Below are 23,437 nucleotides of genomic sequence, written 5' to 3' on the forward strand. Positions count from 1 at the left end.
CAAAGTCTGTGCATGTCACTGCTGCAGAGAAAGAGAGACTGCCTGGTCTTGGATGGGCTGTACAGGGTGTTTAATACTGTGATATTACATTATATCTGCATAAAGTAATGTCTGTATGCCCCCAAAATTTCGCTGCTTACTTAATTCTTACCTAGCCAGCCGGGATGGGCGATGCCAGTGGTTTTCTTTAGGATCAGATTCGCTACAATACTAAGGTTCGATGTTGACCCAATCCTGCCGGGGAGATGTGCCGGTAGGGAGGGTCAATCGTCCCATTCCTCTACATTCGTGAAAGCCCCGGAAAGTTTTCCCCTTTCTCCCCCCCGTAATAATTCATGCCCTGCTCCATGAAATATAAATATTTAAATTAATTAATAAATTCTTTTTCTTTTTTTAAATCAACGTTTTAAAGTTAGAATCAATTCTCAAAATGAAAAATTCAGATCAAAAGTATTGATATTTCACTATCAATCCGCATATTCTTACGAGCCATTTTCAACGAATCCCCAAACGGCACAGGCGTGCGGAATAGTTCATATTTTTATGTGTTTTTCCACTTTTTGGGTGTGGTGGGTGGGACGATAAGGTAAGTAACCGATGTAATTATGAAAAGCCATTTCATACAACTAGTACGTAAAGTCAATATCACGGGTAAAAAGGCGGCGAAGAAGAATACACCTTTCCAGCATACCATTTAGTATTGTTATTAATAGTATCTTAGTCATAGCGGTAGTGTTAATACTTTTAAAATAAACCATCCCGTTGAATTGGTGAGTTATATTTTTATTGCTTTTTAAAAGTATTACTGCTTTAGGTTGATCTTCCTTGCAGCGGTACATTGAACGGTCTTTCTGATACACCTTGGTTGAGTTTGCTTGTGTACTGTGTTTATTCATGAACGTTTATTAATTATTTATCCAAGCAGGGGTGGTCCTTTTTTTTTGGGGGGGGGGGGGGGGGTTGCTGTGACAACCTGCACCCCCCCCCCCCCCCCAAATACGTATGCTGCTTGGGTTTGAAAGTAATGTATAATAATGATGATAATAATAACCATTATTATTATTATTACTTTTATTATTATTATTATTATTATTATTTACATGTATATATGCGGGCTAAATTTTTGTACGCTGGTAACAGATGAAACACAAACGTAAGCACATTTTCCCGACAGACTCTAAACGTGGCTGCGCTGGGTGGTCGAGTTTCTTGAGTTGGTGAAAAGCCAGCGACGTTAATGACAGAAAAAAATAATCTAAACAAGGCAGTAAAAACAAGAAATCAGAGTGAGTTCCATAAATGTATAAACTGTAAAATGTTACTGCAAGACATTGCATAGATAACACTAGCCGACATCAAATTTGGTGAATAATATCAAATTACATTTTTCAAACACCCTTCATAAACAAACATTTTATTATATTTAGTTTTACACCAGCACGTCTGGTTTTTCTGTAATTTCGACTTCACTTTTTCCATATACAACGCTTTGTATACCTAACAATGTCATTTTGATACCACATACAAAATCACCAGTAACCTGTCATAGACTAATTCTTTGTACAAACTAGTCAGCAGGGTTTACAGGCATAATTCGCTCAGTAGCAGAAAGTGGACCACAGTTCTGCATACAAAGGTCCGACGTCAGTGGACCTGCGGCAGCATACCTGTAAGTTTACATAACTGCAAGCTGCCTGTAAACCCTGCGGACTAGTTTGTACAAAAAATTAGTCTATGACTGGTTACTGTGATGCCCGGCTTGTACGATCCTCGTGTGTGCCACGCCCCCCTAATAATCCACGTGTGGTTCCCTGATCGTACCCAGCTGTGTCTTGTTATTTTTCTTCGTCTGGTGTATTTAAGTCTAAGTCTTGCCTGTACCCCTTGTCTGTCATTGATGTTAGCCGGTGATATTAGTTGGTGTCGAATGTTCCGTGTCCCGTATTTCCCTATTAAACCCCCGTTTTCCTGCCTGTTTTGCCTGCTTTCCGCTCGCTCTCCCACCGTCCGACCACCCGATCGCCCAACGACCCCAGCGGGTCGTGACAGTTACTTGTTTTTGTTAAATCGCCTACAATTTTTTTTTAAATGTCGGCTGGTGTATTTTATCGGTTTTCAAAACTGTCTTTTGCTTCTTAATGCTGGCAATCTGGTGTAAGTAGGAGAACATTAAGGTCAAAGACATCTGCCCCCCCCCCCAAAATAAAAACTGGCCCCAGTCCCCCAGTTGAAATGGTGTATACCTGCCACTCTATTCATGAAAAACAAAGGTATAAATTGCCCCACTTTCAAATGGATAAAAATTCAGTATTTTAGAAGTATGAAAAAACCCTTTAATCCCAATCCAAAGCTCCGTAAGTAAAGTAAGTAATGAAAATAGTGGAGAAAATCTTGTGGATGGTGTATCAAAAAACAAGCATGACTGAAAGGGCACAAAGGATCTTTATGTTAGAGGCCATGATCCAGATATTTTTTTATTTAATTTTAAAATATATTAAAAATGGCACCTTATTGTCTATCGTGTTTCTGTACAGTTATGGAGAATGTTAGCAGCGCAAACACGCAGTTCGCCCTCGACTTCTTCCGGGAGGTGTGTGGGACCAGGGGCAACATCTTCTTCTCCCCCCTGAGCATCAGCGCCGCGTTTGCCATGGTCTACCTGGGCGCTAAGGGGAACACCGCGGGTCAGATGGCCAAGGTAGGGAGTCCCGCTGTTTCCGTTTAGCGGCCTGGCGTCTGTGTTCCTCCACATACACACACACACACACATACACACGCACACACACACGCACGCACACGCACAAATAAAATTCCAGCTGTATTTACTCAGTGCAACTTACAGCCAAGTGAAAGATAACAGCTACAGTTCGGGTCAGGTCAGGTTGGGGAGCATGCGATGAGGCAGCGCGTTGCCGCACCCACACAGTGAAACTCCCCAGGATCCCGGCCGGTGATCCCCCAGGCAGAAATATGGCCAGTCCCACCCTCCAGAAATGGCCATCCAACTGCCACAGCCAGGTGTTACGTGGGCGTCCCCTTGGCCTTGTCCAGCTGCCTGCGTCCTCAGAAATGAGGATCCTGTGAGCCGGATCACCCTCGGGGAAACGCGCCACATGGTCATAGTGCCGTAACTTATGCTCCCTCACAATGCGGGTAATGTTCCTCATTTGGGCTCCTCTAGCAACTGCTGATTCGAGACAAAGTCAAACTAACGATACCCAAGGATTCTCCAAAGAGACACAGTACTGAAGGAGTCCAGTCTTCATCTCAGCTCACTGGATAGAGTCCATGTCTCACAGCCATACAGCAAGACAGGGAGCACCAGGACTCTAAAGACTTGGGCCTTCATCCTCTTGCAGAGATAGCAGGAATGCCACACACTCCTTTCCAGTGACCTCATGACCCCCCATGCACTTCCAATCCGTCTACTGACTTCATAGGAAGAGTCACCAGAGACATGAATGTCGCTGCCGAAGTAGGTAAATCTCTTGACAAGGTTGACATTCTCAGTTCAGTTTTTCTTTTAAAAACAATCATTGAGATGGTTAAAGGAACAACCCCCCCAGTGTTACCTTTTGCTAACAGTCATGAGTCTGTTGGGATACGTCTTTGCCAACTATGTGCATTTAGACTGCAATATTTGCTCACTCTTCTTCACAGAACTTCTCAAGCTTAGTCAAACTGGATGGCGACCGTTGGTGAACTCCTATTTTTAAGTTATTCCACAGATTTCCAATAGGGTTTAAGACTGGGCTTTGACTAGGCCACGCAAGGACATTCACCTTTTTCTCCTTCAACCACTGCGTGGTCAAATCTGGTGTGTGTTTTGGGTCATTGTCATGTTGGAAGGTGAACCTTCTTCCCATCGACAAGTTTCTGGCAGAGAGTAGCAGGTTCTCCAGAATTATTTGACAGTATTTTGTCCCATACATTCTTCCTTCTATCTTGACAAATGCTCCAACCTCTTCTGCAGAGAAATACCTCCACAACAGAAAGCTATATTGACTTTCCCCCAGATATACCATTTGGTGTTGAGGCCAAATAGTTATATTTTGGTCTCATCTGGCCATAAAACCTTTTTCTTCAGGGCGTTTCTTGGGAAAGCTCAATCGAGACTTAATGTGGTCTTTCTGGAGGACTGTCTTTTTTCTTGTAACCCTCCTATATAAGCCACATTTGTGGAGCATGTGTGATGTTGTTCTCACATGCACACAATGACCATTCTTTGCCAAAAATTCCTGTAACTGCTTCAAAGGTGCCATAGGCCTCTTGGTAGCCTCTCTGACCAGTTTCCTCCTCACTCTTCCATTCAGTTTGGAGGGACGGCCTGATCCAGGAAGGGTCCTTGCAGTACCAAACAATTTCCACTTCTTGATTATGGACTTTACTGTGCTCCTACTGTAAGTGTTGAAAAAGCCTGAATTTCTTTTTCTCTTGACTTGTGCCTGTCCACAGCTTTATATCCCAAAGATCTTTTGACAGCGTCTTGCCACGCTATTATATCTTTCACTTGGCTGTTATAAGCTGCATTGAGTAAAGACAGCTGGAAAAATATTGTGCGTGTGTGTCTTCATTTCCAGGCTCCAGAGGTGATTCTTCTCTATACCTTCTGCAAGTCCCATGTACAATGCATAACAAATGAATGTTTTGTCAGTATTACGGTTTATACATAATTATTTGAATGAACTCAGTTGAATCCTGGACAATGGTTCCACAGAACTAGAATGAGTATTTCAAAAAGGAAACATTCTTTTTCAGCAGATGTATTCAGGGAGCATAACAACAATGATCTTACTGAATTTTCTCACATCTAGTAAAACCAAAGGAATGTGGAGAGATCATACGTTTCTTTCATTAGAACAATTTAAAAGCAATGTATCATTTTATTAAGAAGCACATATATTAAACATATGTTAAAGTATAGAAATATAAGTTTGTGTAAAAGTTTTATATTTTTCCTATAGGCTTTCCCCTTGAGTGCCTTACATGTTGAGTGCGTATTTTGGTATGAATGTGGCCATAACCGTACAAGAAAAAACATAAAAACATCACGTGTTATATGTAATTAAAATCAGAAAAATGCTTGATAGCCTTACATGAACCAGGCTGTTTTTTCATATGGGATAGCACAGTAATACTTAAAATATTGCAATCCACACAACATATCAGAGTCCAAAAGGGGACAAATTGTTGGTGTACATCTCACTGGCACATCTGTGACCAGGACAGACAGTCTGTGTCGTGCATCGAGAGCCACAGTATCTAGAGTAATGTCGGCATAGCACCATGAAGGATGGACCACATCCAACGTAGTAACTGTGGAGACATGAGGAAGCTGTGACAAAGGGATTTCTGGGTACTAACCTGGACTGTATCCAAAAAACAAACCACTGCTGCCCAACTCACTGCGGAATTAAATGTGTACCTCAACTCTCCAGTTTCCACCAAAACCATTTGTTGGAACATCAATATTCATGGTTGGGCTTCTGTAGTGCCAAAGACCAGTTTCAATGGTGCCAGCAGTGCAGATCATGGGCAGTGGACAATGTGAAACATTGTTCTCTGGCGAGTTCACCTTCACCGTCTTTCCCACATCTGGGAAGGCTTTGGGAGAGTTATGGTGCGGAGAAGCCCAAAGGGGCTTACCACCTGGACTGTTCGATAGCCAGAGTGCAGCATGGGGGTGGATCAGTGATGGTTTGGGCTGCAAATGCGCTTTGGTAATTTACACTAATGATCCAATAGTCTCCTGATCCTCCCTGCGAAGGGGCCCATCGGTCCTCCCTGGGTGCAGTTTCTGTGGGCCCCAGTGCAGTTACACTGCCTATAATTCCACCACTGGGAATGAGTGTGTGTTTTTCACTACTGGGCATTGTGAAGACAACTGAGGAAAGACTGGTTATGAACAATCAGATCAACACCGACCAAGTAATAACCTTAGGAGGAGAATTTGTTAGCCCAGATTAACCTTGTGCCTCCACTCCTCTCTTTTTCCTCACAGACTTTCAACATGACCCCCGACCTCCACTCAGATCTACAGAAGTTTATTTCCGATATTGACAAACCTGATGCCCCTTACCAGCTGACACTCGCCAACCGTCTCTATGGCGAAAAGACCTTCAGCTTCCTGCAAGTGAGTCACACTCCAGGTTTTACATTTTGCCTTTGTCATCCACAATACTTACACTTGTGGATCTCCTGCCCAATCAAAAATGGAAATAAGTAGCAGCGTTTGAGAATTGACCAATGGTACTGCTGCTTTGAGATGATCTTGCCGTTATGATGGGGCAAGGCACAGGTGGAATAAGTGACAATCCATGAGGCAGCTCCGAAAAACAACGAGGTTCATTAACAGATCCAAACACTAAGGAAAAGCAGTAAATAAAGGGATCATGAGGGTTTCACAAAATACACCAGAAAAGATAAGGAACAAACTAAAGGAACCACACAGTAACAAAATCCTGGAAGCAGTATTAGAAGGGCGAAACAAAGCAACCAGATGCACACAAGTCCACTGACTGACTAAGAAACAGAGTGAGTGTATGCAATTAAATACACACAGAGAATCAGGGCAAACAAGGGACAGGTGTAAATCATAATCAGATTAACCAATGAAAAGGACTTTGGTCAACAAGGAACAGGTGAGGTGGATTACAATAAACAAGCACTAGAACTGGGAAGCATTAACAGATACTAATGCCTAACAACAATATTAAAGACTAGGAACAAAAGTGCATGCAGAACATAAAAAGTATGTGCAGGATAATCTAAAACAGGGACACAAGGAGACATTAGGAAACAGAAAACCAAAAAATGTTAAATAACAGTTGAGGCATTTTTTATTGATCAGATGATGTTGTGATTCAAATTTTATTTACCCTAATAAGCGTTTTCGCGAGGAGGTTTACCCCAAGAGATTAACACTGATTGTTCTGAATTATTACAGGAGTTCTTGGACGCCACACGGAAGTTCTACCAAGCTGAACTGGAGCCAATAGACTTCATAGGTGCAGCAGAGGAATCCTGCTGTCAAATCAACCAGTGGGTGGAGGCCCAAACCAATGGTGAGAGAGCACTGGTGTGGGTACATTAGTGATTTAGTGCAGCTAACCTACCAGCGTACAAGTTAAAAAAAGTTTAATAAGCTTTTTTTCGGGTTAGGGACTTGTCTGATTACAGATTGATCATTTGAAGTGTTTCAGTTTTACTTTAGGTGTCTCTTTCAACTGGAAATTTGAATGATTCTCTTTTTTAGGTAAAATTATGGACATTTTGAATCCATCGGCAGTTGACAGCACAGCAACACTGGTTATTGTCAATGCCCTGTATTTTAAGGGAGAATGGCTACACATGTTTGATCGATTTAAAACGAGGGAAATGCCCTTTAAAATCAATGAGGTGAAATCACTTTTCTTTACGTACACATGTGCAGTTACGAACTGCAGTTCTGGCAGTGATGTCTTACATCAGGATAAATGCAGCTCTGGGAAAAATTAAGAGACCACTGTGTCTTTTAAAAAAAAAATAAAAAATTAAATCCTGGTTTAACCCTGGTTATTTCCAGGTTAAAAATTTCTAAGACAGCAGTACACAAGAACAAAGTGAAACAGGAGACACTGGGAATGACCTGAAACCAGCCAGGTAAAGAGAGGAAGATACTTTCTAATGCCAGAGATGACCATTAATTTATCTGACAGTTTCTAATGAATCGGAAGATGACATCAAGTGACCTTTAAAAGGAATAGGAAACATTAAGTGCACTGCTAGGACAGTTCATATCGGGCTCCTAGAAGCAGGACTGAAGTCTCATAAAGCAAGGAAGAAGCCCTCCATTAATGAGACACACACCCATAAACTGAGAAATGAGTAACACAAAAAATTGTGCTGTGGTCTCTCATTTTTTCCTATGTGTAACATTGAAATGGATTTTGGATAATATTTTACCTGATGGCAGTAAGATAGGACTCCCAACAGTTGGGTGCTTAGTGAAGCATTCAGGTGAAGTACCCATTTGATCCTGCAACCTATTCTGCTATATTAAACATTATAACACTTGCTACTTAGAATAATGTATGTATTTAGATTCTGTCTGTGCTGAGCTGTACAGTTTAAGGTGATATAAAATTTAATGTTATAATAATAAATTTGCTATGCAAATATATGACACATTATTTAAATCAAACCTGATGTGTTTCATTTTGTCTTCGCTAGACAGAGACCAAGTCCATTCAGATGATGTATTTGCAGAAAGTATTGCCATTTAAGCATATTGAGGAGTATGGCCTGCAGATAGTGGAGATGCCCTACAAGGGTGATGAGCTGAGCATGGTTATCTTGCTCCCTGAGGAACCCCAGAATGGCTCCACCCCCCTGCAGAAGGTGAGCCCAGCTTCTCCATACATAGTGACATCACTGTTGTAGACAATTGCCGATTTTCCACTGCCTCCAAGAATTGAGCCAAAGTACGAAGAGATGGTTTTCCATTGTAAATTCTGAGAACTGTACCTAACCCATACCCATGCTATCATGGCCCTGCTAGTACAGTAACTAAAGAGCTGGTTAGGTCACCACCATCTAATTGGTCGAAATGCACAGAGACAAGAAAGAACTGATGATATGTGTCAAAATTCATGGATTGTTGGTAGGAAAAAAGTGCATATTCTATATATTATTCATTATTCGTAGTACCATACGTTGCAATGTATTGATGCATTCCCAATGCATCAACTTGAAAATGTCCAACCTTCTATTTGATAAAGTACTAGAAATTTACACAAGCTAATGCTAATTCTGTTAGCGTTTGCTGCTAACAGAACATGGCGATTCTCACAGATCTGCTAGCGGAAGTTAGCACATAAATCATGACGTCCTCTGTGTGAACAGTAAACAGGCATCTCTTCGTTCTGTTTTTGCCACCGTCGCTCTCCAAACTTGGCAACGCTTTTGCAGTGCAGAATCAAAGCATGCTGGCACTGCGCTGTAACCAGTGTCTCTTTGTGCTGCTGCTCTGGTATGGCCCGGTTCCTGTATGCCACTGGAAAAGTGCCACTGTCACAGTCCACTCAGTAACTTTTTCTTAAGCTGAGAAATGCTCCAACACTTCATTACTTTTACATTAAATTGTCTGAGTGACTGAGTGATTTGTCTTTCTTATGTTCCTTTCTCCTATCCGTGAATCGTAAAACACTAGTCGGGCAGCATAGTTAAGTTATTGAGATACAGCCCTGAACATCTCAGAGGTGATGCTCATGTAAATGCAAGTTTTGTCTTTTGTTGACTGTCTGCATGTTAAAGCTGGAGAAAGAGCTGACCCTGGAGAAGATAAACGAATGGACAGACCGGAAGAATATGGACAGTGGTGGTTATATTGACTTGTACCTCCCAAAGTTCAAGCTGGAAGACAGTTATGACCTGAAGGAAGCCCTGGCTCATCTGGGAATGACGGATGCGTTTGATGAGAAACTGGCAGATCTGACTGGCATAAACAGGGAGGGCGGCCTCTTCATCTCCGCTGCTGTTCACAAGTCCTTCATAGACGTGAACGAGGAGGGAACTGAGGCTGCAGCTGCCACGGGAATCTTCATTATGAGCAAGAGATTAATTCATGGGAAATATTTCATGGCCGATCACCCCTTCCTCTTCTTCATCAGACACAACACGTCCAAGACAATCCTCTTCTTTGGCCGATTTTCCTCTCCATGAGATCCATTTCCTATTTACTTACTGCCATAGTTGGTTTATTGCTGGAATATTGGCTGTTTGATATGATTTGTATCACATTTACATATAGCTGTTCTCCAAAGTCCATATTTTATTAAGCTTCTAATTTAAGGGGGCTTCTGCCAAAAATATCACTCCCAGTATTCCCTGCTACTGTCACTATAGAAATAATCTGTGTCTTGCCCGGCTCGTCCGCTCCTCGTGTGTGCCACGCCCCCTGCCTTCCCACGTGTATTTCCCTGATTGTACCCCGCTGTATCTGATTACTTTGATTAGTCTTGTCTGGTTTTAAGTCCTGGTCTTACCTGTTAGCGTTGTCCGTCATTGATGTTGTCAATGTCTGTTACCCGTCCTGCTCCGGTTTCCCCTAATAAAACCCCGTTTTCCCCGTATCCCGCTTGCCTGCCTGCTCCTTCCGCACGATCGCCGCTCTCCGCCGCGCTCGCTCACCACGTCCCGTGACAATCTGCACTTCAATTTTACATTTTCATGAATAACAAAAGTGCTTTGCTAATGAACAAATTAGCTTTCATTTTCCCAGCATTGGAAACTCTCAGTTTCTTTGTGAATTAATGTCTTGAGGATCCAATTTCTCACACTGACTCTGGTGCTCAGATGCTTAGTTTTATAAACTGATACTTACCTCATGGAACTTGAAATCTTTTGTGGAAACAATCTAAATACAGTATTTATCCATTGCAATTTTCAGTAATTGTTATAACTCTTCCTTTGATGTTGCACTGATAATTATGATGGTTTATTTTGAGTAAATATACAAACCTCAGTTCCAATACAGTATTTAAAATGCATATACATATTAAATATTTACGAAATCAAAGAAAATTTGAGACTTGGAGACCAGCACACACCTCCTCTCGAACATGTGCCACCTGCCACATGCATGTTTTCAATCTTCAAGCATCATCAAGTAATGTAACACACTTGCAGCTCAGTGCCCGTTTGCATGGTCACACCCACAACGCTGAGGCACTCGGTGGTTATTAAGCGAATGTTTGTGACTCAGCACTTACTGAGAAATAGATACATATTTCTCGAGGCAGGAAATGCTTTGTGACATGGACTGTGGAGTGAACCCCGAGTTTCCAGAGGAAACCCACAGTTGATGGAAAATGATTTTTTTTACAACCTCTTGACTGAGAAGAGTGTCAGTCAGTTGACTCCAGTGTTTTCAGCAATCCGCCCATTGAATCACAATAGTAATGTGGTATTTCACTAAGCAAAAAGCCATAATTACTGCTTTGAAACTGGGTGGAGAGTTCACCGCATTCTTCAAAATGCCTGCCTTTGAAAAACAAACAATACAAATGGGTGTACTCTATGCATCTATTTTAGCTTGAGATGGTTAATCATCAAAAAAACACCAGGATATAAAAAGCAGACATATGATGCATGTAGATGGTGCAGATTGGAGTGGGAGTTCGTGGTCAGTTATAAGAACTCCGCCATGTAGCGGAGATGGAAGCATGTCAGGCGTGTCAGCACCTCATCCAGCGTGTCGGTGGGGATCAGCACACACAGTCTAGCAAGGGGAGGGGCAGAGGACAGTTACCACGAGGTCCTGTGAGACGGCTGCCAATGAGATGCTGATGAAATTGTAAAGGCACGGAGCCTATGACAGAGCGATTCTAGGACAGGTTTAGATACCTGAGATGGTGTGTTCCATCCCGCTGACCGCATTCGCACCCAGGACTGACACACACCCCTGAATCTTCCAACAATCTTCTACTATAGAGCAGGTCAGCATCTACTCCAACCTTCTGGAAAAAGCAGGAGAAGGCGGTAAAGTGATTCTCTACATCCAGAAGCTTTTTTATATACAAAACACCTAAAGTAAATTTAAAACACGTTTTATCCTGCCATTTAGTTACTGTCAATGACTATTATCTTTGAAATATTTATTTCAGTTATTGTATTCTGTTGGTTAAATCAAATTCAGGATGGGAAACAGGCTATTTACTCATTAATCTTCCAGCCAATTATCCTGAACAGGGCCTGTCTCATGCAGTATGGGGCACAAATCACTCTGGTACATCACGGGACACATACATGCACAAACTCTGATACTATGGGCAAGTTAGAGATAACAACAAGTCTTTGCACTGTGGGGTGAAACCCAGACAGCATGGGTAGAACATGCAATCACCATACATACACAAAGCAGAGGCCAGATTCGAACCCCAAACCGAACAGTGTGAGGCAGTAGTATTATCTACTGAGGCACCCATACACCGCACATTGTACCAGTGTATATAGAATTACTGCACTTTGCCAATATGTATGTCCTGCCAGTCACCTAATTTAGTAATAATAATCTTCATACCAAGACCGTAGCAGAGAGTTTGATATTTGGGGCGTTCCATTCCAATAATTGTACTCATATTTGTGCAATATATATTTAAAAAATGGGTCATTAATGCCACACTACCTGAATCAGACTCAGCCAAATTCGAAACCAATATAAATATATCGTACATGGTGGGGAGAATTCAAATCACGGAACCCAACTATTACCCCTCTCAACTAGTCAAGATGGAGTCCAAACCTAGCAGGACCCTCTGCGAGATCTACCCTCACCTTGGCATGTTCCTCCACCTGTGGGTGGAATTGCAAGCGAGGGAAGACAAATATGCCAGCCTCTGGCAACTGGCAACTCATGCATGGTAGACTGTTTAGAACCTCTTGAGCTCGGCGTACATTTCGAACCAGAGTTTCCCGAATGGCCTGGACTTCCTGAGGAGAAAAGGAGATCAGAACACAGATGATTGGTCACCATGACTTTATAGGAAGCACATGTTAAATCTCTGTCCGTTTTCTTCATTTTCTGGGTGATACTGATGTTCAGCAGTGGCCTCCAACCTGCCAATGGGGTTGCGTGAAGGTGACGGTCTGATTAATAGGAATGTCTTAAAGATCGATCTGTCAGTTGCAATCTGCCAGATGGTGACCACTGTTTTGAAGAGTTTGTTCTTTGAATATGGAAGCGCACTCGTAATTGAAAGGTTGCTGGTTTAAATCCCCAACCAACAAGATACCACTGAGGTACCCTGAGCAAGGTACCGCCCCCAGGTGCAGAATTACCTGCCCACTGCTATGTCACGATGTCACATATAGGTTAAATGCGGACATATTTCGTTGTTATGCACTGTGTGCGGTGGTGTGTCAACAATGACAATCAATCACTTTCACTAATTATTCACTTTCACTAACATGGGTATTGAGTCAGCTCCACTTCCCTTGATTTGATATGACGCAATACAGCATCGTCTTGTTGGGTTGTTGAATCTGGGCACCATTTATCTTCTGTATTGAATGTTTCTGTATTGAATGTTGCAAATTACTGAGCTGAGTGTGGTAGAAGAAAAACCTGCAACTTTATAGCCTTGGTGCGCTGCAATCTGGATGGAGCTTTCTCCTGGAAATGTGCCTCCAGCAGATGCCTGCTTAAAACCTACTAGCTTGTGAGTGCCGGTAGCACAGCCTCACCTGTGTGTATTGGGCATAAGAAGCGTCTCCAGGTTGAGGAGGACGCGCCATGATGTCCAACGCCACCTGACCTGGCATCGGTGCACAGATTCTTATGCCAATCAGCCAATTGGCAAACGGCATCACAGCATGGTCAATGTTCACCAGCTCCACATATCCAGCACGGAGGCCACCCCTGCAGAGAGGGGTCAGATGTTATGGCTTGACTGCGTAATTCCCTAACACAGTTGCTTATTTTTCCTTATCCTTCACTTGGAAACGAACCGGCATTTTTTAAATCTAAACAAATAGGGAAAAACTTTTTATTTTAATAATAATTTGTTAAAGCCTTTTATTGAATGGGACCATCTATCTATACACCCATTTTCCATAGCCTGTTGTCCTATTCAGGGTTGCAGGGTCCAGTGCCTATCCTAGAACAACCCAGTATCGCAGTGATGTGGGACCTGCATAGATATTTAACATAAGGAACATATATTTAAATACAGTACCAAGCAAAAGTTTGAGCCAGGGGAGCTATATGGGGGGGGGGGAGTCAGGATGATTCCAAGGGCCCCTAAGTGACAGGGGATTGGTCTGGGTTGGGGGCCCAATCTGAAGCAGCACAAGAATTTAGTCTTATGGGCTGATGAAACCATCGCCACAAACTGTTTGGCCCAGCCATTGACTCCTTCAAGGCCAGGTTCAAGCCTCTAACCTTCAAAATGCATTGAAAAGATGTGAGACACTGTTGTGTGCCTTATGTAAATGAGCATGAATGCCACACACTTCACTCACTCTCCCATGTAGCCCTTAGAGATGGAGTGGACTGAGGCCATCTGCACTGTTTCAGAGTACTCTCCCCCCATTTCGAACAGCACCTTTTTGTAGGAGATAAACTCACTGTTGTCTCCATGCACAGTGTCCTGATACACCTGCATGCATGACAGAAAGAGGATTCATCAGAGGTCAGAGCACATTTAGCATGTTCAGAGGGTACAGAGTGCATAGCAGTGTAAACTGTACAGCGTGCAGCAGGATACAGCTGAAGAATCTTTAAGCATAGAGGTGAACCTTTAAAACAATGTCATTGGTCAGGAATCCAAAGTCTAATAGGCTACGCCAAGGGTGTAAATGAATCAATGGTCACCCAGTTACCACTGAAGAAAGATCAACAACAAACTTATATGCAGGTGCAGGTTTGGTCACCATATCTTAAAAAGGACATTGTGGCCTTAGAAAAGGTGCAGCATAGGGCCACAAAAATGATTCCTGGTCTTAGAGGAATGTCATACGAGGAACGGTTACTTGAGCTAAATCTGTTCAGTCTCAAGCAAAGGAGACTGAGGGGGGACATGATCCAGGTATATAAGATTCTAACAGGTTTGGATGCTGTTCAACCAAATAGTTACTTCAGCATTAGTTTAAATACACAAACTCGTGGCCATAGGTGGAAATTAGCGGGAGAACATTTCAAGCTGGATTTAAGGAAGCACTTCTTTACACAGCGCGTAGTCAGAGTATGGAATAGCCTTCCTGATAATGTAGTGCAAGCTGAATCCTTGGGTTCCTTTAAATCAGAGCTAGATAAGATTTTAACGACTCTGAGCTATTAGTTTAGTTCTCCCCAAGCGAGCTTGATGGTCCGAATGGCCTCCTCTCGTTTGTATAGTTCTTATGTTCTTATATATTAATACAACTCAACATGGACAGGATAATGAGTAAATGAAAAACCCAGTCACCTCGTCAACTAAAAGAAAGAGCTCCTCTTCAGCTGCAAACTGAATAACCTCTGCGATTGATTTCATAGTTTGCACATGACCTTTAGGAAAACACACAAAAAATATTAACACAGATATAGTGTCACGCCCTGCTTGTCCGATCCTCGTGTGTGCCATGCCCCCTGATCATCCTCGTGTGTGCCACGCCCCCTGATCATCCACGTGTGCTTCCCCGATCATGCCCAGCTGTTTCCTGTTATTTTCAGCTTGTCTTGTGTATTTAGTCCACGTCTGAGTCCGTCCTCCCCAGACTTGTCATTAATGTTAGCGGATGCTAGTTAATGTTAGTCTGTTGCCGTCTGCCCTGTCCTCCCGTTCCCTTATTAAACCCTCGTTTTCCCGTACTCCTGCCTACCAGCCTCATCCTTCCCCGCGTCGTGCTTCCCCGTCCTGCCTCGCACCTGACATATAGACACTTTCAATGAATGCTAGGTCTAAGAATCTATGAATACAGTCATAAGATATTATAATGCATTCATAAAGCAATATACAAATGGATATCAATATTTATAAAAAGGCATAACATGCATTATGAATGCTTTATGAAACTCTCATCTATAATGCATTATGTATACCTTCATAACGCAGTACAAAGCAACCTTAATGCTTATACAGACCATTATAATGCATTATGAAGGAATCTATAGTGCATTATAGATGAGAGCTTCACTGGAGCTTATGAAGTATTTTAATCAACACTCAATGCCTTATCACTGTCAAAAGAAGATGTTGTAATGCTTTATTAATTCTTATACCAACCATTATAATGCATTACGAAAGTATCTATAGTGCATTTTAGGTGACAGCTTTAAGTGTTACCAATGATATTTATGTCTCTGGGTTTGTTAGAGGATGACAGTTATCTCAGAGTTCCACTTTAGGTGAGTTAGCTTTCAGGTCTTAGTATCTAGGAATGTGTTTACCTGTGGGGTTCCCCGGGTTGATAATATAGAGTACTTTGGGACTGCAGTGCCCCCTTGAGTCTCGGAGGGCTCTCCGCAGTTCATCTATTTGCAGCACCCAGCCCTGTTCCTCACACAGCTGATAAGGTACCATCACAGCGCCCATTTCTTCCAGGAGCATGGTGAAGGTTTTGTGTGTCGGCACCGGTGTTAGAACCCCAGTGTGAGGTGGCCCCTCATTAGGAATGAGAATCTCCAAAAGTAGCTGGCAAAGAAACCACATGACAGTTCAGCTGTAATCAGTGAGGAACCACAGAACATTTCTGCCCATTTCATCTTACACTTCCAGTAATCTTTGTCCCGTATATCTCAGCTTTTTTCAAGAAAGCAATGCAGTAAAGTTTCGGCGAAATATTCCTCTGTCATCCCATGTAGTCATACAAATATCGGGAGGGGGGCTGTTTTTCCCCTTTCATAAGTTAAAGGAAAGGCCGTTTATTTTGAGCTCACCGCCAAAGCCCTCTGGGATCCTCCACAGATAAAGATATTTTGAGGGGATGCAGGCACCCCCCCGTCTCGCCTGGTGATGAACTCAGCCACACTGCGCTGCACGTTGGGTGCTCCACATGAATCTGTGTATGAACCTTACACACACACACACACATTGCATGAGTAACCACAGGCGTCAAGAAAGCTCCATGGACACACACATACATACGAAGACTTTCAGATGTTCAAACCAACAGTCATGTGACTGCGGAAGACTACCATGTTCCCACCCTTCCCACACCAACATATACACACCAGTGACTGCACATACACTGACTGCAGTTAAGTACAGTGCAATGCAATCACACAGATATACTGAAATACCTCAACACAAAAACAAACACAGCTGTCATTATTTAGCTGTCATTTTTATTCAAAGTGATATATAACTGAAAGCAGGGTCAGCCGGTCCCTGGAGCAAATGGCCTTAAGGGCCTTTGCTCAATAACTTATCGTCCTGCAGATTCTGGGACTTGAAATGGCAACCTTGCAATCTCCTAGTCGTAAACCTTTAAGCCACACTACTCACCCCAAAATATTGTAATCCTTATACACAATATACACACCCACACACACCCACACACACACAAAAGCACAATTATGCAAACAAGTAGCCATAAACTCAGAAGCCTGTGAGTAAACACACGAACATACATTCATACAAATGAGTCAGATGTGTAACACGCTCACACAGATGAATACACGCAAACACAGGTAACTCTCGGCATTTCTTCCATGGGGTGCAAGGTGAGAGAGCCCAACCAATGATTTATTACAAGCTACGCCAAACTTTATCCAAATAAATACACTTACAGTAAAATACTAAAATCGCATGACAAGCCAAATATAACTTTACAATATAAATTAATTTTATTGAACTTGCAGTTTTTTTCAGTTGCTAACACGCTAGAATTAAATGTGAAGACCAACTTTAAGAACTGACACTCCACCTCAAAATGTACTCTCATGTTTGCCAAATTCTAAACACATAATCTATCTTTGCACACAATTTGCAATTAAACACTACACACATTTCTCTAAGTAAGACAGAGGAATCTGGCACAAAGTTGCTTTTTCCCATTCCTAAACGCAGCCATTCACACAACCACACCAAGGAGCCAACTGGCCACTCACACTTGCCACTTGGCCCAGCACCTAATCGCTAATTACATTAATCATTAATCATTAATCAATCACCTATCAGAATTTGAAGACAATATAGACCTCAGAATTACAATAATTGTTCAACAACAACTGAAGCAGCAGAAAGAGGAAGAGGTCAAGGATGAGTGAGAGTGACAGGTGGAGGAAGAGTGAGACGTAGGGGGCGAGCTGGAGGAGGACAACGAAGACGAAGAAGACCAGCACTTCTGAATGAGATCCAGGCAATATTGGTTGACCATATCGTAAAGCATGGATTGACAATGAGAGAGGCTGGACAGAGGGTACAGCCCAACGGTTTTTCTGAATTGCTAAAACATTAAACCTGCCAATTGCCACAACTCATTTATTGACTCGATCTCTCGTTTAGCAAAACTTTAGACAGTGCTCACCTAGTTAGACACAATTTGCAGATCTGAGTCATCCTTTTTGCACAACTCTAAACACATTCTCATTCATCAAAACACATTTTAAGGTGTTTACATTACAATGTGTGCTGCCATCACAAATAATGGAGTTCTCCAAACCATGCCAATCTTGTCCCATACAACACAGACCTCATCATCTCGTTTAGTGATCCAGGGAGACCGTGTGGATGATGAAGGACAGCACATATACTGTATGTTGTAATATGGGACAATGTAAGTTTCCATCGTGCTGCCCTGGTTCAAAACTGGCTTGTGGCCAATCCACTGTTCATTGTCTTTTACCTTCCCCCCTTTTGAGGCCATATCCAAAGTTAGCTGCAATACCTTGAACCTTAAGCTTCCTGACAGCACGGTGGAAACAGGACCACTAAAATGTCTGGAGATCGTCTTGCAGTCCTGAGTTTCTCTTCGCTGGGTTACAATCTTGTGTCTGACCTCTTCAGATCTTTCTCTCTTTCTTCTGTCTTCATTGGGGGCCACATTGAGGGCAGCATGGTGGTGCAGTGGTTAGCACTGTTGCCTCACACCTCTGGGACCCGGGTTCGAGTCTCCTCGAGTTTCCTCCGGGTACTCCAGTTTCCCTCCAAAGACATGCTGAGGCTAATTGGACTTGCTAAATTGCCCATAGGTGTGCCTGTATCAGCGCATGGTGTGTGAGTGTGCCCTGCGATGGGCTGGTCCCCCCTCCTGGGTTGTTCCCTGCCTCGTGCCCATTGCTTCCGGAATAGGCTCCAGACCCCCTGCGACCCAGTAGGATAAGCGGTTTGGAAGATGGATGGATGGATGGAATCTCCACATTGCCTCCGGGGTCCTGCTGTAATGTCCATTCCCCTGACAATCCGCTGTTCATTGTCCTTTACCTTCCCCCATACTCTCCATTCCTTAACCTAATAGAAGAGTTGTTTTCTGCATGGCGATGGAAGGTCTATGACCGTCAACCCCATGTCCATGAAAGCCTTCTTCAGGCAATGGAGGAGACATATGACGGCTTTGATGCCGGTGCTGTCCAGGGCTGTATTAGACACTCCCGGTGTTTTTTTCCTTGCTATCTAGCAAAGGAAGACATTTTTTTGTAACGTGGATGAGGTGCTGTGGCCACGCCCATCTAGAAGACATGACTGACTCACAACTGCTTTTGCTCAATATGCACGCCTACATTATTTACAGGTTTTTTTTCTCTAATTTTTTTCTCCCTATAGTCTTGTTTTGCATTGCATGTGCTTTGTCTTTTTAATTTGTTGTTGAATAATGAAATAAAAAGTTGCAATCACATTTGTTTCTGCTGACGTGTGTCTGTGAATTTGTCTGCGACAGTTGTCTCTTTGTAGAATTTTCAGCATAAACAATTACAAGAATCCCTCAAAAGACTTGTTTTAGATTACACAACAATGTGTAGGTGGTTAGATCAAAATTTAGGCATGCGAATGAAATGTTTAGTGTTTGGGGCAAAAGTTCGATTGTGATTAAGTGTTTATATAGTTTTGCCTGCAGGGCTTCATTTTGAAGGATAGGTGAGGTATTTTGCTCTTTGGGTGTGTGATTCTGTGAATTATGTTTAGTGATTTTAAGTATTGAACCCTGTTGTCAAAATTGTGTTTAAGCACAAATGTTCATATGGGACTTCCATCTGACCAATAGGTGATGCATCTGCACCCCCTGCACCCCCGGTAAAAATGCCTCTGAACACACACAGCTGTTACCCAGGCTCTCCCCATCGAGCTGTGCCAACAGCTCCTGGGCTCGCCGCCTCACGTCCACAGGCAGGTCGTCTGAATGGATAAGTGCCGGGCAAATACACACCGCAATCACCTGAGTCACAGAAAGAAGGATCCTTCTGAACAGGCGACCACAGCGACTCAGAGAGAAACAGACAACATGCCCTAAGGGAGAATGAGAGTCGTTCGTTTGTTGCAAAGTACTTGTACATACTAGGAATTTACTTAGAATTACGCAAAACAATCAAAGACAATCAAGTCAATCATCCGTTTTTGCATACCCTGTGCAGGGTCCTGGGGGTCTGGAGCTTATCCCAGGAGCTACGGGTTCAAGGCAGGGGCTAACCCACGATGGGGCGCCATGGCATGGCATGGCACGCGCACCATTCATACACACACTCACACCTGCTTTTGATCTGCGGGGGAAATCCCGAGGAAACCCCATGCTTACACAGGGAGAACATGCACAGTCCATAGAGACGGAGCAATATCTGGAACCCTGGGGCCTGTATCACAAGGCCAGATTTCGTGCTTAGCAGGATGACTTGGCTGATTTAAGGTATCCCACTTTAAATTAACTTTATCTGTGTTCACTTACGCTTAGCAAAGACTATTTTAAATCCGACAAATTATCTAGCTAAGCCAACAAATCCCACTCAAATCTCTGCTGAATGGAACATTTGCTCCTGAATTTTAAAATGTCCTCAATATTTAATTGCACATTATTTTTTAATTCTTGTTGAGAATCTTTTTTTACACGTTTCTTTCTATTTGTATGTGCCTTTATTATTGTAAACTGGATAAACTGGAGCCACATCGTCTCGCTGCACTGTGTACATGCTGAGATGGCAAAACAATTTATTTTTCACTTTATGATACAGGTTCCAGGTCTCCAGAGGTGTGAACTGTGATAGTCACAGTGCCACCCCCCCCCCCCAAATCAATCAATGTAATACAGTTATGTACATAAATAAAATAACATGCCTAATGCTGGTAATGTGCATGGTTAGGTGTGGTGGGGGGGGTGTCAGGAGCTCAGTGTAATGCAGTGAATAGCACAAGGTCATCAAATGTTTTCTCATTTTTGATCTTTAGATTCAATGAAGAAGGGACAAGTGTAAGATGTAAAAACCGGTCCAGTTGGTTTGAACTTGGTTGCAAAGGTTTTCTGCATCATTGAACAGTGTCGGACATGAGTACCTGCCGCGCAAAGGTCAGGGGCATCATGCCGGTCAGGTGGGAGTCCCCAGAGGAGACGTCGATGACGTCGCTGAAAGGCTTCCTCACACCCTGTGGAATCAGCTCAGTTAGCTGCAGCACCACGGCCGCCTGCTCAGTTCCATTATCTCCAGAAAAGTTATCCATCAGCCAGACATTGAGCAAACATATTGGCTTCTGACAGTTACTGAAAACGAGCTCAATACATATTAACAACTGGTGGTGATTATATCGTGCATTGTTCGTATTTAATCATTTGGCGTTGAACTTTCAACTAATGTTCAAATTAAGTTGAGAATAATTGAGTTTCGGCCAAATAAAAAAGCAAGAAAACACTGAATGTGAACCAAAGTAAGACTTTCACATCGAACTGAAATCTCCGGTTGTAAGTAATTGATGTCATTATATAAAAGATGTTGATATATTTTACCATGCGGACCTGTGCTGCTGTGGAGGCGCTTAAGGTGGGTGTCATTGTCTTACGGATTATATACCACGCTGTATTTTTAAACTTGCTTCTTAAATAAATCGACTTGACTTTAAATAATAATCTTTTTTCTCTTTTTGGGTTGTCCTTGTATACCTACTGTTATATCATGCAGCACCTTGGTTGACACTTAACACGTGTTTTTCAACGTGCTTCTTAAATAAATCGACTTGACTTACTTGCTGCAGCTCAGCTCTGATCTGGGCAGCTCGTCTGTGCAGGTCATGCTGTTGTGATCCTCCTATTGCCCGAACATTCGGATTGATTGCACCGAGGCCAAACATGTTCCCTTAAGGTTCACCCGCTTCCAGCTTCACATCCAGTATGAGTTTGATGTCACCAGAGCAGCTCTTTTTTAACTATTCATGACTTGAGGGTGGTGCTAATTGACGAGTGACGTAGCTGAACTCATTCATATTCTATCCACTGCAAGATTTCTTACTTACCAATCAAAAGCTCCATCAACAGAGTAAGCTATTGTAAATCTACCTGTTTGTTCTCTCTCTTGATAGTTTTCCATTTAATTTGGCATTTTTCCTAGGACACCATTAGAAAATGTAATTTAACCATTTTTATGCAATGAATTTTAATGCAAAAACTGTTATGACCCCTAGGAATAGGGCTTACAATGAACAAACCATTTTATGACCTTTGAAAAAAAAGCTTATGACTTTGAAAAAAACTTCTTATTTGCCCACTGGAAGAAAGTGTCACCTCCTGTACAGAAAGGATTGGCTATTTATGAAGATTAAACACAGCCAGCAGGATGGACCTGAGAGTGTTTAATTGTAAATTTTTGTTGAAGAACTTTGTTGTGACTTCTGTTTTCATTTATATTTCTGGTCTTGGTTTTTAATGAACTTTCAGGTGTTATACTTGTACACTTTTGAGTATTTTCTCCACATTTCAAGCACTCCTTCACTGCAATCTGCAATGTTTCCTCTTGAGGCCATATCCAAAGTTAGCTGCAATACCTTGAACCTTAAGCTTCCTGACAGCACGGTGGAAACAGGACCACTAAAATGTCTGGAGATCGTCTTGCAGTCCTGAGTTTCTCTTCGCTGGGCTACAATCTTGAGTCTGACCTCTTCAGATCTTTCTCTCTTTCTTCTGTCTTCATTATAGTGCATAACACAGGTTAACTGAGTGATATTTAAAGTACAGGAATCTCCACATTGCCTCCGGGGTCCTGCTGTAATGTCCATTCCCCTGACACTTGTATCCAGTTACTTACAGTAGAGGAAAGGGTTACATGTATCTGTTTAAGATGCATAAACTCTTGACCTTTGCATTGTCAGTACTGTACATTACGCTACTTTTTCAACTACGGGAGCCATAAAGTAGAAGGACCTGCTTGACATTTGTGTTCTTCTTAAATAACACTGAGCTTGTCCAGACTATTCCAGGGAAAAGCAGCTAGGAATTAATAACTTCACTTTTTTTTGTCCAAATTTCAATGAGTACCCAAAAGATTATTTTCTAAATTGGCAGATTTCTGTAAACTATTTGGCCATGAGGCACAGAGAAATTAGATACAATCAATCAGGCCAGTCAGTCCAGCTCCTTCATTTCCATAAGTGGACTGAGTCAGCATCAGGAATGCCAGCAACCCAGTTCACGCCCTCATCACGCTGGAAACAACGGGGGTGCAGCACCACCCACACCGGCCTCTTCAGGCAGTTTCTTTCCCCAGGCCATCAGTATGGTAAACAACCTGCAACTGTCCACCCACTGCATATCCACTGCATTGCACACTATACTGTTAATTATCCACAATATATACTGTACTGTTGTCAGTCTGCACATCCCCATATTGCGTTGCCCATTACATAACATGTTTATGTATTATTTAATTCTGCTGTCTTGTCCTGTATTGCATTGCTGTTTATCTCATCATCCCCCTTGCTCCAGACTCGTCCCCTGAAATTCGGGCACAATAATTTCACTGTGCCCTAAATGCGTGACGATAAACCTCGAAACTTGCAATCGTGTG

General features: G+C 42.5%; 2 protein-coding genes across 6 annotated transcripts in view; one reads left to right on the forward strand and one right to left on the reverse strand.

The window, feature by feature from the left end:
* LOC125726402 (leukocyte elastase inhibitor-like) overlaps positions 1–10,141 on the forward strand; it is a 31,968-nt gene extending 21,827 nt beyond the window's left edge. The window contains exons 1-7 of one of the 5 annotated variants that reach the window (XM_049002835.1): positions 622–770; positions 2,535–2,698; positions 6,002–6,133; positions 6,947–7,064; positions 7,256–7,398; positions 8,212–8,379; positions 9,295–10,138. In XM_049002835.1, the coding sequence (XP_048858792.1) occupies positions 2,537–2,698; positions 6,002–6,133; positions 6,947–7,064; positions 7,256–7,398; positions 8,212–8,379; positions 9,295–9,702 (1,131 nt within the window). In that variant the 5' untranslated portion in view covers positions 622–770; positions 2,535–2,536 and the 3' untranslated portion in view covers positions 9,703–10,138. Of the gene's footprint in view, positions 1–621; positions 771–1,162; positions 1,287–2,534; positions 2,699–4,313; positions 4,401–6,001; positions 6,134–6,946; positions 7,065–7,255; positions 7,399–8,211; positions 8,380–9,294 lie in introns of those variants that run through there. The other 4 variants (XM_049002784.1, XM_049002979.1, XM_049002894.1 and 1 more) reach the window with 4 other exon arrangements.
* Positions 10,142–10,448: 307 nt separating this feature from the next.
* Positions 10,449–22,616, reverse strand: LOC125726330 (alanine aminotransferase 2-like). Its single transcript, XM_049002663.1, has 11 exons — positions 21,624–22,616; positions 20,940–21,029; positions 19,725–19,833; positions 16,397–16,530; positions 15,908–16,151; positions 14,946–15,025; positions 14,002–14,138; positions 13,225–13,399; positions 12,316–12,471; positions 11,386–11,498; positions 10,449–11,260 (listed from the first exon to the last, which is right to left on the reverse strand). The coding sequence occupies exons 1-11, from the start codon at positions 21,726–21,728 to the stop codon at positions 11,170–11,172; spliced, it is 1,434 nt and encodes a 477-aa protein (XP_048858620.1). The 5' UTR covers positions 21,729–22,616; the 3' UTR covers positions 10,449–11,169.
* Between the last annotated feature and the right edge of the window lie 821 nt (positions 22,617–23,437).

Source organism: Brienomyrus brachyistius, chromosome 1, assembly GCF_023856365.1.
Source record: "Brienomyrus brachyistius isolate T26 chromosome 1, BBRACH_0.4, whole genome shotgun sequence".
In the NCBI taxonomy this organism is placed as follows: domain Eukaryota; kingdom Metazoa; phylum Chordata; class Actinopteri; order Osteoglossiformes; family Mormyridae; genus Brienomyrus; species Brienomyrus brachyistius.